We start from the raw sequence: 13,833 nt of genomic DNA on the forward strand, positions 1-13,833 counted from the left end.
TCATTAGTACCAAATCATCATGTCATATTTTTGCCTTGCAAAATCTCTCAATAATGTGGGAAATACGTGATCCCAATAACAGGCCATCGGCAGTCATCCCCCTGACTGTTGTTTCTTCCTCTTCGGAACTTTAGTCAGGAGTTTGTGTTTCATAATTTGATACATGGACAGATGCTTAAAGAATAAGTCAAACCAAACATATTTTTTCAAGTACTGTATGTTCTATGCAAGGCATTCTGACTAATATTGCCTTTGTGGAATATGAGAAATCCAGCTGTTTCTAGCCATCCCCGGGGGCAGCCATTTTGTCACTTCTGTCGACTGAAAATGACATCACAGTTGCTCAGGGCTCAGGTAACAACCAATCACGGCTGACCTGTTTTCTGAAGCTGAGCCGTGATTGGTCATTCCCTGAGCAGTTGTGATGTCATTTTCAGTCGACAGAAGTGACAAAATAGCCGCTCCCTGAGATGGCTAATTATGGGTCGATTTTGGGTCGACAACATTTATTTCAATACCCACAGATGGGTTTTAATAAATGCATGTAGATTCATTGAATTGGCTTCTTGCTGCTGCTTGAGTGTCGGCTAGAAGTAGGAGACGCATCCTTCCTGTGGCTATGAAAAGTCTTCACACCCGTGTTCAAATGACTGTTTTTTTCTGGTCTAATAAAGTAATCATTTAGAAGCTTTTTCCCACCATTAAGGGGACCTAAAACCTGTAAAAAAAAACCAACAAAGAAATGTGTGAGAGGGGAAGTAAACATAAACAAGTGAAATAATGTGGCTGCACAAGTGTGCACACCCTTTTATAACTGTTTTCAGAAGTAACCATTCACATTCAAGCATGTGTTAAACAGGTGTCAGCACATACTTGTGGCCACCGTTTCAGTCGTTTATTTAGACTTCAACTGAGTTGTACAAGTTATAGGCCATGATAAAGGTGATTAAAAAATATATTCTCATTTCTTTACAACACAAAAATTTGGCATTTGAACAGGGATGTGTATACTTTTTATATGCACTGTTCTCCTCTTGGCTCCCTGTAAAATTTAGAATACCATTTAAAATCGTTCTCCAAATCTATAAAGCACTGAATGGTCAGACGCAATGTTGTCTTGAAAGTGGTAGGTGGTGGCTTATCATCTTACCGGTACTAGAGCACCATGCTGTTAGGAGTCAGGACTTGCTTTTGAATTGTAATTATGTGTTGGACCTGTTTAAGATGACTGTGTGTTCATGAGGCGTGACGTCCTTCTGTGTCTGTGTGGCTCGTCTCGTTCCGAGTATTACCTGTATGTTTTCCCCTCATACCAGTAAAATTGTGTTCTTCTTCATTTGAGTCCATGCCTCAATGTTAATGTAATGTAAGAATTCACATTTTCTTGTGATTCCTCAAATTTGTAAAAGCAGTTTGGGGGGCAGAGCCGTCCATTATTTTTAAGGGTTCCAAGTACACCAAAATCTTCTTTCAAAACTTATTGTCATACTAAGCCTTACTCAGGCTTGTACACATTGAAAGCGCACCGATTGAAATACTCAAAACATAAAGAGAAAATAAGAGCACATTGTAGAGGAAACAGATCAAAACAACGGAACAATTACTACTTTCAGTTGCTGTGGTAATTTCCCTACATTAGTTGGTTATTTTAACAAATCTGAAATATATAATATAATATAACATAATATAATATAATATAATATAATATAGGCGGCACGGTGGTCGACTGGTTAGCACGTCCGCCTCACAGTTCAGAGGTCGTGGGTTCGATCCCGGCTCCGGCCTCCCTGTGTGGAGTTTGCATGTTCTCCCTGTGCCTGCGTGGGTTTTCTCCGGGTACTCCGGTTTCCTCCCACATTCCAAAAACATGCATGGTAAGTTGATTGGATACTCTAAAATTGCCCATAGGTGTGATTGTGAGTGCGGATGTTTGTCTCTGTGTGCCCTGCGATTGGCTGGCAACCAATTCAGGGTGTCCCCCGCCTACTGCCCAAAGACAGCTGGGATAGGCTCCAGCACATATTATATAATATAATATAATATATAATTCTCTGGCGGCACGGTGGTCGACTGGTTAGCACGTCCGCCTCACAGTTCAGAGGTCGCGGGTTCGATCCCGGCTCCGGCCTCCCTGTGTGGAGTTTGCATGTTCTCCCCGTGCCTGCGTGGGTTTCCTCCGGGTACTCCGGTTTCCTCCCACATTCCAAAAACATGCATGGTAAGTTGATTGGACTGTCTAAATTGCCCCTAGGTGTGATTGTGAGTGCGGATGTTTGTTTGTCTCTGTGTGCCCTGCGATTGGCTGGCAACCAATTCAGGGTGTCCCCTGCCTACTGCCCAAAGACAGCTGGGATAGGCTCCAGCACGCCCCGCGACCCTTGTGAGGATAAGCGGTACGGAGAATGAATGAATGAATGAATATAATTCTCTCAGAATTTTATAATATATATAATCAAATCTGAACCAAAACCAAAAAATCCACATATCGGTTGTTTTAATGTTGATCTTTTAAAAGATTGAATATAAAATATGTTCATGTTATATGTCCTGCCGTGTTCTCCCATTATTACACTTGTCAAAAGTGTCCAATTTGAATTCAAAGTGTATGGCGTGCACAGCTCATATGAAAAAAAAAAGTGTCTTGGAACATAAACAAACGCAAGCAACTGTCTTTCATTTCCTTCCATGCATGAGTACAATTGTTATTTCCCGCCCTTTCCTTACGTTGTCTGTGATAAATGTGTTGAGGTTCTCCACTGTGTGAATATGTTTATATTTGACACTTGACTGTACATTTTTTTACAATTCCAATACAATTCCTGCCATCTTCAAATTCTCATTTCCCTACATGTAGTAATGTTATCGTGGTTCCTTGCACATTGGCACCATTTTGCCTGTAGGAAATAGGAATTCTTTCACAGACTTGAAATTGGGCGGTGTGCTGTTTTCATACTAGCAAAACTAGATTTTCAATAGTAGTTTCGCTACCTAGTGTATTTGAACAATCGCATTGCTCTCGGGATTCAAAGTTTGAAAGCTCTTAATGCTGACTTTCAGGATGCGGCATGTAAGCGTGCGTGTGTGTGCGCATTTGCTTGCGTGTGTGTTTTGTTTCAAAGTGTTTGCCGACAGGTGGTCAGGTTCCCTCATAGTCAGACACGGTTTGTCTTGAGTTTCCTGCTGCTGAACAATCGTGGGAAAAGCAGAGGTCAAGACAAAAGGAGAAATAAAGAGGGCGAGAGAGACGGGGCTTCATCCAAATGGCGTGCAACAACTTCCTGCTTGGTTCCTAGTGGATTAATACAATGTGACAGGTGAAACCAATTGCCTCCTGACAGTGTTCATAATGACCGCCATGTGCGGATGGAAACCCAGCAAGGATCTGGGAACCGCGAGAGAAGTGAATGAAATAATAAAGTGTTTCATCTCGCAGATGGTGCTGAGAATGAAGCCTGCGTTGGTCAGATTTCAGATGCTGGCGTTCCTGTGCTCATTGTAGAGTTTTGGTGTGTAAACAAGTAGCCATCTGAAAGCAGTTGTATAAGAAGTATAACCTTTGTTGGGGATATTTGAGGACTATCAATCTGGATTGGATGGGATTGAAGTTACTGTTACTCTATCTATCTATCTATCTATCTATCTATCTATCTATCTATCTATCTATCTATCTATCTATCTATCTATCTATCTATCTATCTATCTATCTATCTATCTATCTATCTATCTATCTATCTATCTATCTATCTATCTATCTATCTATCTATCTATCCATCCATCCATCCATCCATCCATCCATCCACCCATCATAGTACTATGAAAAGGTATTTGCCCTCTTCTCGTCCCCGGTACGCTAGAAGCTAAAACAGAGAAGTGCTTCGGCTTGATCTCACAAACTGATGACTGAACATTTTCCCTCAGAATTTTATGTAAACAGCAGAATTCATAGTTCCATCTTTCACAGCAAGTAGTCCAGGTTCTGAATTAGCAATGAGCCCCAGAGCATCACACTTCCACCATCCTGTTCAACTGTTGGTATGATGTTCTTTTTTTGAAAACTGAAATTTTTTTAATGTGAAACACACCTTCCATAAAGTTCAACTTTTGACTTGTCAGTTCATATAGCCTAATATTCTCCCAAGAGTATTGGTCATCATTCACATGTTTTGCAAACGTGAGCCTTTATGTTCTTTTGGGTCAGCAGTGGTTTTCACCTTGTATTGTGTTGCTTTGCATTCTACTGCCAATTGCTGTCGACTGAAAATGACATCACAGTGCCTAAGGGCTAAGGCAACGTCCGTCACAGCTCGCCCGTTTTCTGGGTTTGATTATGTGACGTTCACAAGGTGGGCCCTTGGCCACTGTGATGTCATTTTCAGTGACAGCAAGTGCCATTACAAGGCAAATTGGCAGCCCCCGTAGATGGATAAAAACGGGTGGATTTGCGGATTAATTCATATTCCACAAACACAATATTAATCATATTATGGTGTGTAGACTTGTCTAATTAAAGCATGTAAAACGTGTTTTTGTACAGCCAATTTTTGACTAGACTTTCTCTTTGAGCACTGGAAGCAGTGCATCCAAGAGTACTGCTACAAAATAAAGATAATAGTCTGTTGAAATATATGAATACAATTTCATGGAACACGTTTTAGAATTTAGGTTGTAAATGCAGGTCATTGCTTGTCTGTCCAACATGTAGGAGTATGTTGGGATTTTCACTGCCCCCTCGTGGACATTATGAAACTCAATTCTGACAGGATTTGGTTAAAAAAAAAATACTGGGGCAATTCCTCAAAAAACTACAGCGATCAACAAAGCATATTCCAAGCACGTTTAAAGTGGATAAAACGCAGAAAATAGCATACAATCGAAAGCATTTGGCCAAAATGATCTTCCCTAAACGTCATTGGATTCGGTCGGACACGGCACTTCCTGCATTTCAAGAACGTAACTCTTGATTGGCTACAAACCCTGGAATATTTACATACCAGTTCTGATTGGACGAAAGCGACGCGCCAAACGTCACGTGGTGTAGCCTTTCGCGCGAAACTGTACCCTGTTTTGTCGTCCTCGTTGCTCAGTACGGGAATTGTATTGTTTCATATTTCCAGTTTTATCCACTAGTTTTGGATCATTTCAGCATGGATGTTGCCACAGCGACCGCAGAGAATGCCGGGGAGACGGTGAAAGACGAGTTGGCGGACAAGTGTCAGAAGTTATTCCAGGCTTTTTTGGAGGAGTAAGTCAAGCAAAACTCTATTGCATTGTTGTTGGCGAAAGAAAAGTGTATGGCCGTACGCTTCTAATATACATTCAAACAGATGGCAAAAAGCACTCAGAGTATGAAGTACAGATACGTGTGTAAAATAAAACTGGTAAAAGTATTGTATTATATTGACTTTTTTACTTGGATGTATCGGAGGCTTAAAAACTAACGAGCCTATTTTGACAGAGTAAGGGGTAGAAAGTATTGGTATGCTTTCACATGATGGGAGTAAAAGCTCAAGTTGAGAGGTTTAAGTAAAAGTACAAATACCTGCGAAAATTACTTTGAGTAACGAAGTATTTGTACTTAGCTATTTCCCACCACACACACACACACACACACACACATATATATATATATATATATATATATATATATATATATATATATATATGTATGTATCGTACATGTATATATAATATATGTATATACATATACATGTATATGTATGTGCATATGTATGTGCATGTGCATGTGCATGTACATGCATGCAAAGCCACCACTCACAAAATAATAACCAGAGAAGAAACATTGAGACTACCTGATCCACTTTTATTGATAGAGATGGATAGATTTCTTTCAATTAGATTTGACCCCACCCCTGTGGCCTGTGTGCAGGTTTCAGACTGCGGATGGAGAAGTAAAGTATGTCCGGGAAGCCGAGGAGCTGATCCGACCTGAGAGGAACACACTGCTGGTCAGCTTCATTGATCTCGAGGTCTTCAACCAGGAGCTGGCAACCACCATCCAAGAGGAATATTACCGGTGTGGTGCCTTTTTTAAGTGCCTTGTGCCTGCTTATATGGCTGTCAAACTGGGGTACTCGAGGTAATAGGTATCAATCAGACCTGTCACGTGGCCAACAAGAGGGAATAGGCTGTACTTCATGTTTCTTGCTAAACGGCAATTCAGCAAAAAATAACACTGCAAGTTTCACCTAAACACATTTATGCTTTGTCACAGCATTGAGAGCATGATGTAAGAAGATGTAATACTGTTGTAAGGTCTTTGGGTCCAAAGTAGGAGGGTTGGGATGATTATTGAAAAAGCAATATATTGAAAAAATATTCAGCTACTAAAATTAAACTTTAAATGTAACTTAAAAGATCAACAAGACAATAAATTAGTAAGAAGTAAAATAATGTAGAACAATAATAGCAATAAAAAACTAAATAAAAATAAATATCTGCTGTTCCTGCTATGGGTGCCTTGGCCTCTTAGGGGGAGTGTTGGTGCAGTTGGTGCATGCATGGAGATTTATATAAAGGGGATTAGAAGAAGAAAGAAGCGAAAAAAGTTGCGATTGACCTCTATTATTTGTTTTTCACCGGAAGAATTAGGAAGAATGTATGCCTGAGACTATTGTTAAATTACCTGTCTGCATGTGTTACTACAGCATTTGTGTGTAAATATTTGTTATTTGAAGGAATACCACTCCTGGAACTCAATGTCAATTTGATTTGAATTAGCCAGTCTAGGATTTCCCATTTACTACTAGCATTAGCGTTAGCACTTTCATTGCTAGCATTAGTATTAGCACTGGTGATGTTTCTAAAATGAAGTCTTGTTTTTAATTACTGTATATAATGTGTGTAATTTTTGTTGTGTGTCTAGTTTTACAGTAAAGTTCGACTAGGGTGCCATTAAGCATCTTAAAACACGCTCAGAGAGGGCAGAATAACATGTACACATCATACACTTGCTGCAACAAACACGGTGCATTTAGGGTACATTCACATTGTAGGAATTTGCATGCACACACTCAGTTTATAGTGTCTTCCCTGATCGTTTGAAGCCAAAATGGAAATCAGGATTAAATTGTGATTAGTTGCACCGTTCTACAAAGTAATAATGTATGCATGCATGTCCGTGATTGTTGCTGCATCCTGTTTTCAGAGTGTACCCCTTTCTTTGTCGGGCCGTCCGCAACTTTGCGAGGGATCATGGGAATGTTCCTCTCACAAAAGAGTTCTACGTGGCCCTCGAAGATCTGCCGACTAGACACAAGTAAGATTCATATACACTACTCACAAATAAAATAGGTATAATAAACACTCAGGTGAAATGCGCCAGAACATTTACAGAGGAATAAATGCACATTTCAACTGTTAATGAATAGACCATTACATTTACTTCGAATTTGCATGCAAACAGCATTGGCTCCCCTCGTTGTTGTTATTAAAAATTGAGTGATTATAAGATTAAATGATCAATGTTGCTGTGTACTTCAGGATTCGTGAGCTGTCATCCATGCGGATTGGCACCCTGGTGAGGATCAGTGGTCAGGTTGTGAGGACGCACCCGGTCCACCCTGAACTGGTGAGTCATCTGCTCGCACACTTTGCTGGTGACCTGAGCTGTTTTTGGTCATGACGTCTCGGTGGTTTCAGGTGAGCGGCACCTTCCTGTGCATGGACTGCCAGGCGGTGATCAAAGACGTCCCTCAGCAGTTCAAGTACTCGCCGCCCACCATTTGCCGCAACCCAGCCTGTAACAACCGCTCGCGCTTCCACCTCGACACACACAAGTCCAAGTTCATTGATTTCCAGAAGGTAACTTTGAGTTTGCGTGTGTGTGAAAGATTACATTCGGTTGATGATTCGCTCTGTGTTCGTCTATGTCCAGGTGCGTATTCAGGAGACGCAGGCGGAGCTGCCCCGTGGTTCGATCCCACGCTCACTGGAGATCGTCCTGAGAGCTGAGGCGGTGGAGACCGCTCAGGCTGGCGACCGATGTGACTTCATCGGGACGCTCATTGTGGTGCCAGATGTCTCACAGCTCAGTACTCCTGGTATGATTTCACATTGTCCCCATCATTGTCACTTTTGGGCTTTTATCAATTCATTCATTAATTTAACAAACCATCTAATTGTGTGGATTCCCTTCCCAGGTCTGCGAGCAGAGACCAGTACCAGGGTAGGCGGACCTCAGCGCTCTGAGTCGGAAGGCCTGAGGGGATTAAAAGCTTTGGGAGTCCGAGAGCTGTCCTACAGATTGGCCTTCCTGGCCTGTAATGTCGCGCCCACAAACCCTCGGGTAAGAGTGGAAAAAATGCACAGTAAGCCCAAATTCTTGGTTCAAATTTTGAAAGCATTTTTTTTATAGGAAGAAATGGAAACTGCTCCAGTCAAACATAAATACACAAACATAGTAGTCAAACATTAGAGCAAGATTGAATTATTCTGCAGTGTTACCTTGATTTAGCCCCAATTTTGTTTTCACTTTGTCAAGTGATGGGCTGGTGCTTGGCCTTTATTTATGTGTTTATTTATTTATATTTGCAAGCCAAAGTTGGAGTTACGAGCAGGTTTCAGATATACAAGTGGAAAAAAAAGAGAGTAACAGTCACCGATGCGCTTTCAGTCGTTTATTGAACGTGACAAATGGCCAAACACGTGAAAACAAAATGAATACATTTGCGAGGAGCTGCAGCTGGCCAAACATCGCACCTAGACGGTCATAAGGAGACAAACCGGACAAGTTGAGCCAACTCGACTTCGGCTGTTGATGTCACTCAGAGACATACAGACAACACTAGTTTGTTGTTGTGATGTTGGGCTTATCCAAATGTGCAGTAATTACACTTCAGTTCATTTTCCTTTATTTTTAATTGTATTTTTAGAGAGCCTGCCCCTGTTTTTTTTTTTTTTTTTGTGGAAAACGCCTATTGGTTGTTTGGTTTCTTCTAGTTTTTTCAAGAAATTATTTTGAGGTTAAAAAATTAGCAGGGGTCCACTGTATTTAAAAAAAATGTGACAAAAAGTGTTTTGCGGAAAGCTGGAACAGATGAATGGCATTTCAGTTCATCTCAAATTGTGGAAAATGGATTTGATTAACTGTACAAGTCTCGCAAGCTTGGTCATGGAAAAAAATATATGCATATAAATATTCAAATCAACATTTTAACATTCTTGGCTGTCATACAAGAGTAAAAAGAAGTTCACCACTGTATAATACAGAGATAAAGAATTGTATGTACTAAGCAGCTAGGACAAGGATGTACTACAGTGACTTATCATCATCACACTTTCAAACTCATCACTGTTGTACGTCTGTGGGGGATTACAAAAAGGCAAAACACCTGGAGTTAATCCTTTACTGTCTCACTGCACTGACATCAGAGTTTTTGTGCAATTGGTTGAGTTCCAATTTTCACGCCCTTCTGAGGGCGTCGACGTTGTCAGCGATTGCTGCAATCCAAATGTGAACTTTCTCTCTGTAGTTTGGTGGCAAGGAGCTTCGGGAGGAGGAGCAAACAGCTGAGAGCATCAAGAGCCAGATGACGGAGCGAGAATGGGAGAAAGTGTTTGAGATGAGCCAAGACAAGAACCTGTACCATAACCTGTGCACCAGCCTCTTCCCCACCATCCACGGTCAGCGCCGCAGTCCTTCCCAAATGAACGACGAACGACAAATGTGCTTGGTATAAGATGCGTGCTTTGAACGTGGTTGCGATTGTGCAGGCAATGACGAGGTGAAGCGCGGCATCCTACTGATGCTGTTTGGGGGCGTTCCCAAGACCACCATGGAGGGAACCTCGCTGAGAGGAGACGTCAATGTCTGTATTGTTGGAGACCCCAGTACTGCTAAAAGCCAGTTTCTCAAGTAGGTGCACAAACGAGTCCAGTTCAAATGGTCTCCAATGTTCTAAAATACCATCGTATGTGGGGAAAAGAGAATTACAGCCGCCGGGCTTCAGTCTTTTATCTCCATCAGCTGCCGTTTGCCACATCTCACACCCAGACACTCGCATGCATACTCACCATTGTCCATGCCACCCCAACAAACCCCGCCTCTTAATTTATGTACTTTGGACAACATGTTGGTTTTGAATTTAATTTCAAGTGGTATTAAAAAGTCTTGAGTGTAACTTGCCTTAAGATGGTCCAAATACATTTACACTGGGTTTAAAAAGTCTCTTCCAATAAGTTCAAATATGTTTCAACCGTGCGTGCGTGTGTGTGCGCGTTTCAAGGCATGTGGAGGAGTTTAGCCCCAGAGCCGTGTACACGAGTGGCAAAGCTAGCACCGCTGCGGGTCTGACTGCCGCCGTAGTCCGAGATGAAGAATCCCACGAGTTTGTAATTGAGGCCGGAGCTTTGATGCTGGCTGACAATGTGAGTTTCTGTCTTTTCGTTTTTATTTAATCAAGCAGAGGCTCTACAGTACTATTTCTTGTATCCTGCATTTATTGTCCTAGTCTGCAGCTGGGAACGTACAGTATGTGTTATAGCTGAATTTACAGTACAGTATTTGAGATGACAACAGAATGTTTTGATCCCTTCATTGTGATAGGTTCAGATTTTTCTCAAGTGTCAAATGTATGACTATGAGCAAGGTGATGTCCAGTGGGATACATTGTAATATGTAATGTAAGTCTTATGCTTGAATGTAATTGGTTGAAATAAGTGTTTGCCTTTAGGGTGTGTGCTGCATTGATGAGTTTGACAAGATGGACCTCAAAGACCAAGTGGCCATTCATGAGGCCATGGAGCAACAGACCATCAGCATCACTAAGGCCGGAGTCAAGGTGAGAGCGTAGATTTAAGTCAACTCAAAGCAATGTTTTAAAATGTTCACATATATAACTCAGGTTAGAGATACTACCGTATTTTGTCACCTGAAAATGTTGTATGTCGGGAATCTGTAATCTGCCTTCGTCTCCAGGCCACCCTGAACGCTCGCACGTCCATCCTCGCCGCCGCCAACCCCGTCAACGGACGCTACGACCGCAGTAAGAGCCTGAAACAAAACGTCAACCTGACCGCACCCATCATGAGTCGCTTCGACCTCTTCTTCATCCTTGTGGATGACTGCAATGAGGTCGGTTGCTGCCCTCCTCGTCCGGAGTGACTGGCTGACCTCGGCCCCGCGGCGCCCCGGTAAAATGGAGAATGCTCTACGTGCATTGCAGGTTACGGATTATGCCATCGCCAGGCGCATTGTAGATCTCCACTCGCGAGTGGAGGAATCCGTGGACAGGCTGTACTCTTTGGATGAAATCCGGCGATACCTGCTGTTTGCGAGGCAGTTTAAACCCAAAGTGCGTTCGCCAGATCTTATTGCTTGAGCGGCGATTTCTGATTGGTAAACGAGCTGCATTGCTGGCCCATTTATACAGATTTCCAGCGAATCCGAGGAGTTCATCGTCGAGCAGTACAAGCGTCTCCGGCAGCGCGACGGCTCGGGTGGCGTGACCAAGTCGGCCTGGAGGATAACTGTGCGCCAGTTGGAGAGCATGATCCGCCTTTCAGAGGGCATGGCTAGGATGCACTGTTGTGAGGAGGTGAGTCCAAACGGAAAAGGTCTATCGCAAAAAAATTAAACGCACGTGTATTTTAGCTTGAAAGTATTATTTTCTTTTACCCCTTCATGAATCCAGGTGCAGCCCAAACACGTGAAGGAAGCGTTCCGTCTTTTGAATAAGTCCATTATCAGAGTAGAGACACCTGACATCAACCTGGAGCAAGATGACGAACAGGAAGAGGAGGAGCTACCGGAGGAAGGTACCAATGGCTTTCATTTATGATTACATCCACTCCTTCGTATTGAAGACGTACTAAAAATGTACGGTTTGTTATTTGCGCTTCTGCTATCTGCTGATTTTCAAGTTGTCCTTTTTCTCACTTGTTTGTACAGTGTACGTATAATATTCGGAAAACCTGTGTGATCAAGATCCAACACAAGCTGTATCAAAAATTCTACCTTTACAAACATGACTGTTACTCATAGCTATGCTTTCATTGTCAAGCCATTTTTACACACAGCAAGTTCTTGTACTGGATCTCATTGGAGTGAGCTTGGCTGGTTGGTAACCTGACCCAAATCCATTCTTAGTTTGCACTAGATGTAGCGCTGTCTCAGCTTCTACTCTGAAGTCAAAAGACTAGATTTCCCCACTGTTTAATTAGTAATGGATTGTCTCATTTTTTTAACTCCTTAAAATGCAGGAAACATCCCTAACGGTGTCAATGGTGAGGTCAATGGAATAAACGGGCACGTCAATGGCTTCGACGGCCTTGTCAACGGTGTGAACGGCCACGCTGAGGCTGGCAGTCAGCCCAAACCGTCCCTCCGCCTGTCTTTCGCCGAGTACCAGCGCATCTCCAACTTGCTTGTCCTGCATCTACGCAGATCAGAAGAAGGTATTTGCCCTAGACCATTAAAGAGGAACATGAATTTTTTTTTCAACAATGTTTTATGCAGGCCTACTAGTTGAAAAAAGGCATTCTGATTAATATTGCATTTGCGGAATATGCAACAAGCAGCAAAATCTAGCTATCTCAGGGGGCGGCCATTTTGTCACTTCTGTCGACTGAAAATGACATCACAGTTGCTCAGGGCTCAGATAACGACCAATCATGGCTCAACTTTAGAAAACAGGTGAGCTGTGATTGGTCGTTACCTGAGCCATGAGCAACTGCGATGTCATTTTCAGTCGACAGAAGTGACCGAATGACCGCCCCCCAAAGAGATGGCTAAAAACGGGATGGATTAACTCTTATTCCACAAACGCAATATTTATCAAAATATCTATCATATCCTTGAAAAAAAAGTTTGGATTGACTTCCCTTCAAGGCCCTTTTTCCACTGCACTGCACTTGCTCAATCTAACTGAATCAGCTCAGATGTGCTTTAACGTATTTGTCTAAGAAAGCATTGAGGATGGAAAAAGGCCTTTTACATACTTAACCTCAGCTGTGTGTTCTAAATGCAGCCTTGCAATTTTAAAAGTTAAATGCATAGTAGTGGCAAAGGGGATTTTAAACAGATGAGAGGTTCTTCAATCCCCTCCCATGTTTTATGAACTGCTCAACAATTAATGTTGTTTTTAATGATCTTGCCTGCAGCTGAGGACGAGGAGGAGCTGAAGAAAAATGCAGTGGTCAATTGGTACCTGAAGGAGATCGAGTCTGAGATCGACTCGGAGGAGGAGCTCATCAATAAGAAGGGACTGATTGAGAAGGTCATCCACAGGCTGGTGCACTTTGTGAGTCTACCTGCTGCATGAGGAAGTATGACTCCTACTTGCAAGTCTGGCTCCATCTCTTCAGCCAGTGTGTTTTTACTTCCCCAGGATCACATCCTCATCGAGTTGTCTCAGTCAGGCCTGAAGGGCTCCAAGCCTGCAAGCACAGAAGAAGAGGTGGTTCTGGTCGTCAATCCCAACTACACCCTTGAAGACTGAACTCCTCTTTCCCCTCCGACTGGTTCCGTTCCTTGATATAAATGAAACCTCTGACACAAAAGCTCAAAAAAATAAGGTTGTTACCCTGGTGTTTAATACATGCTCATATGCAGTATTACAACAGTAGCCTTGTACATTGCGACTGTTATGCAAAGATTTGCTTGGGCTTCCCCTAAAAAATGAGGCTTGTCACATATGATGTAAATATGCTGTTCTTCTGAGTCAACTGTCCTGAATTATGTACTGTAATAGGCGATCACCAATAAAATTGTTTCATGTGCTGTATTATTTTCTCTTGTGCCATTATAATGGAATGTGGTTCAGGTAAATAAAAGAATATTGTTGGCCTTCACTTACTGCTTATAATTTCTATCCA

The 13,833-nt window shown here is 42.2% G+C and overlaps 1 protein-coding gene across 1 annotated transcript; it reads left to right on the forward strand.

Moving 5' to 3' along the window:
- Nucleotides 1-5,005: 5,005 nt before the first annotated feature.
- mcm6 (minichromosome maintenance complex component 6) lies at nt 5,006-13,809 on the forward strand. Its single transcript, XM_086044032.1, has 18 exons — nt 5,006-5,242; nt 5,888-6,034; nt 7,166-7,276; nt 7,501-7,588; nt 7,660-7,821; nt 7,895-8,060; nt 8,160-8,305; nt 9,492-9,642; nt 9,733-9,874; nt 10,245-10,386; nt 10,692-10,799; nt 10,937-11,092; nt 11,184-11,312; nt 11,391-11,555; nt 11,652-11,775; nt 12,220-12,414; nt 13,120-13,259; nt 13,347-13,809. The coding sequence occupies exons 1-18, from the start codon at nt 5,145-5,147 to the stop codon at nt 13,455-13,457; spliced, it is 2,481 nt and encodes an 826-aa protein (XP_085900158.1). The 5' UTR covers nt 5,006-5,144; the 3' UTR covers nt 13,458-13,809.
- Nucleotides 13,810-13,833: the final 24 nt, after the last annotated feature.

Source organism: Filicampus tigris, chromosome 10 (genome assembly GCF_054856515.1).
Source record: "Filicampus tigris isolate MCC_2025a chromosome 10, RoL_Ftig_1.0, whole genome shotgun sequence".
NCBI lineage: Eukaryota > Metazoa > Chordata > Actinopteri > Syngnathiformes > Syngnathidae > Filicampus > Filicampus tigris.

Bases quoted from the DNA above. Each gene is read 5' to 3' on its own strand.
- mcm6 (XM_086044032.1), top strand. From the start codon at position 5,145: ATGGATGTTGCCACAGCGACCGCAGAGAATGCCGGGGAGACGGTGAAA. The intron at 11,776-12,219 runs GTACCAATGGCT...CTTAAAATGCAG, and splicing joins GGAGGAGCTACCGGAGGAAG to GAAACATCCCTAACGGTGTC. The intron at 13,260-13,346 runs GTGAGTCTACCT...TTACTTCCCCAG, and splicing joins TCCACAGGCTGGTGCACTTT to GATCACATCCTCATCGAGTT.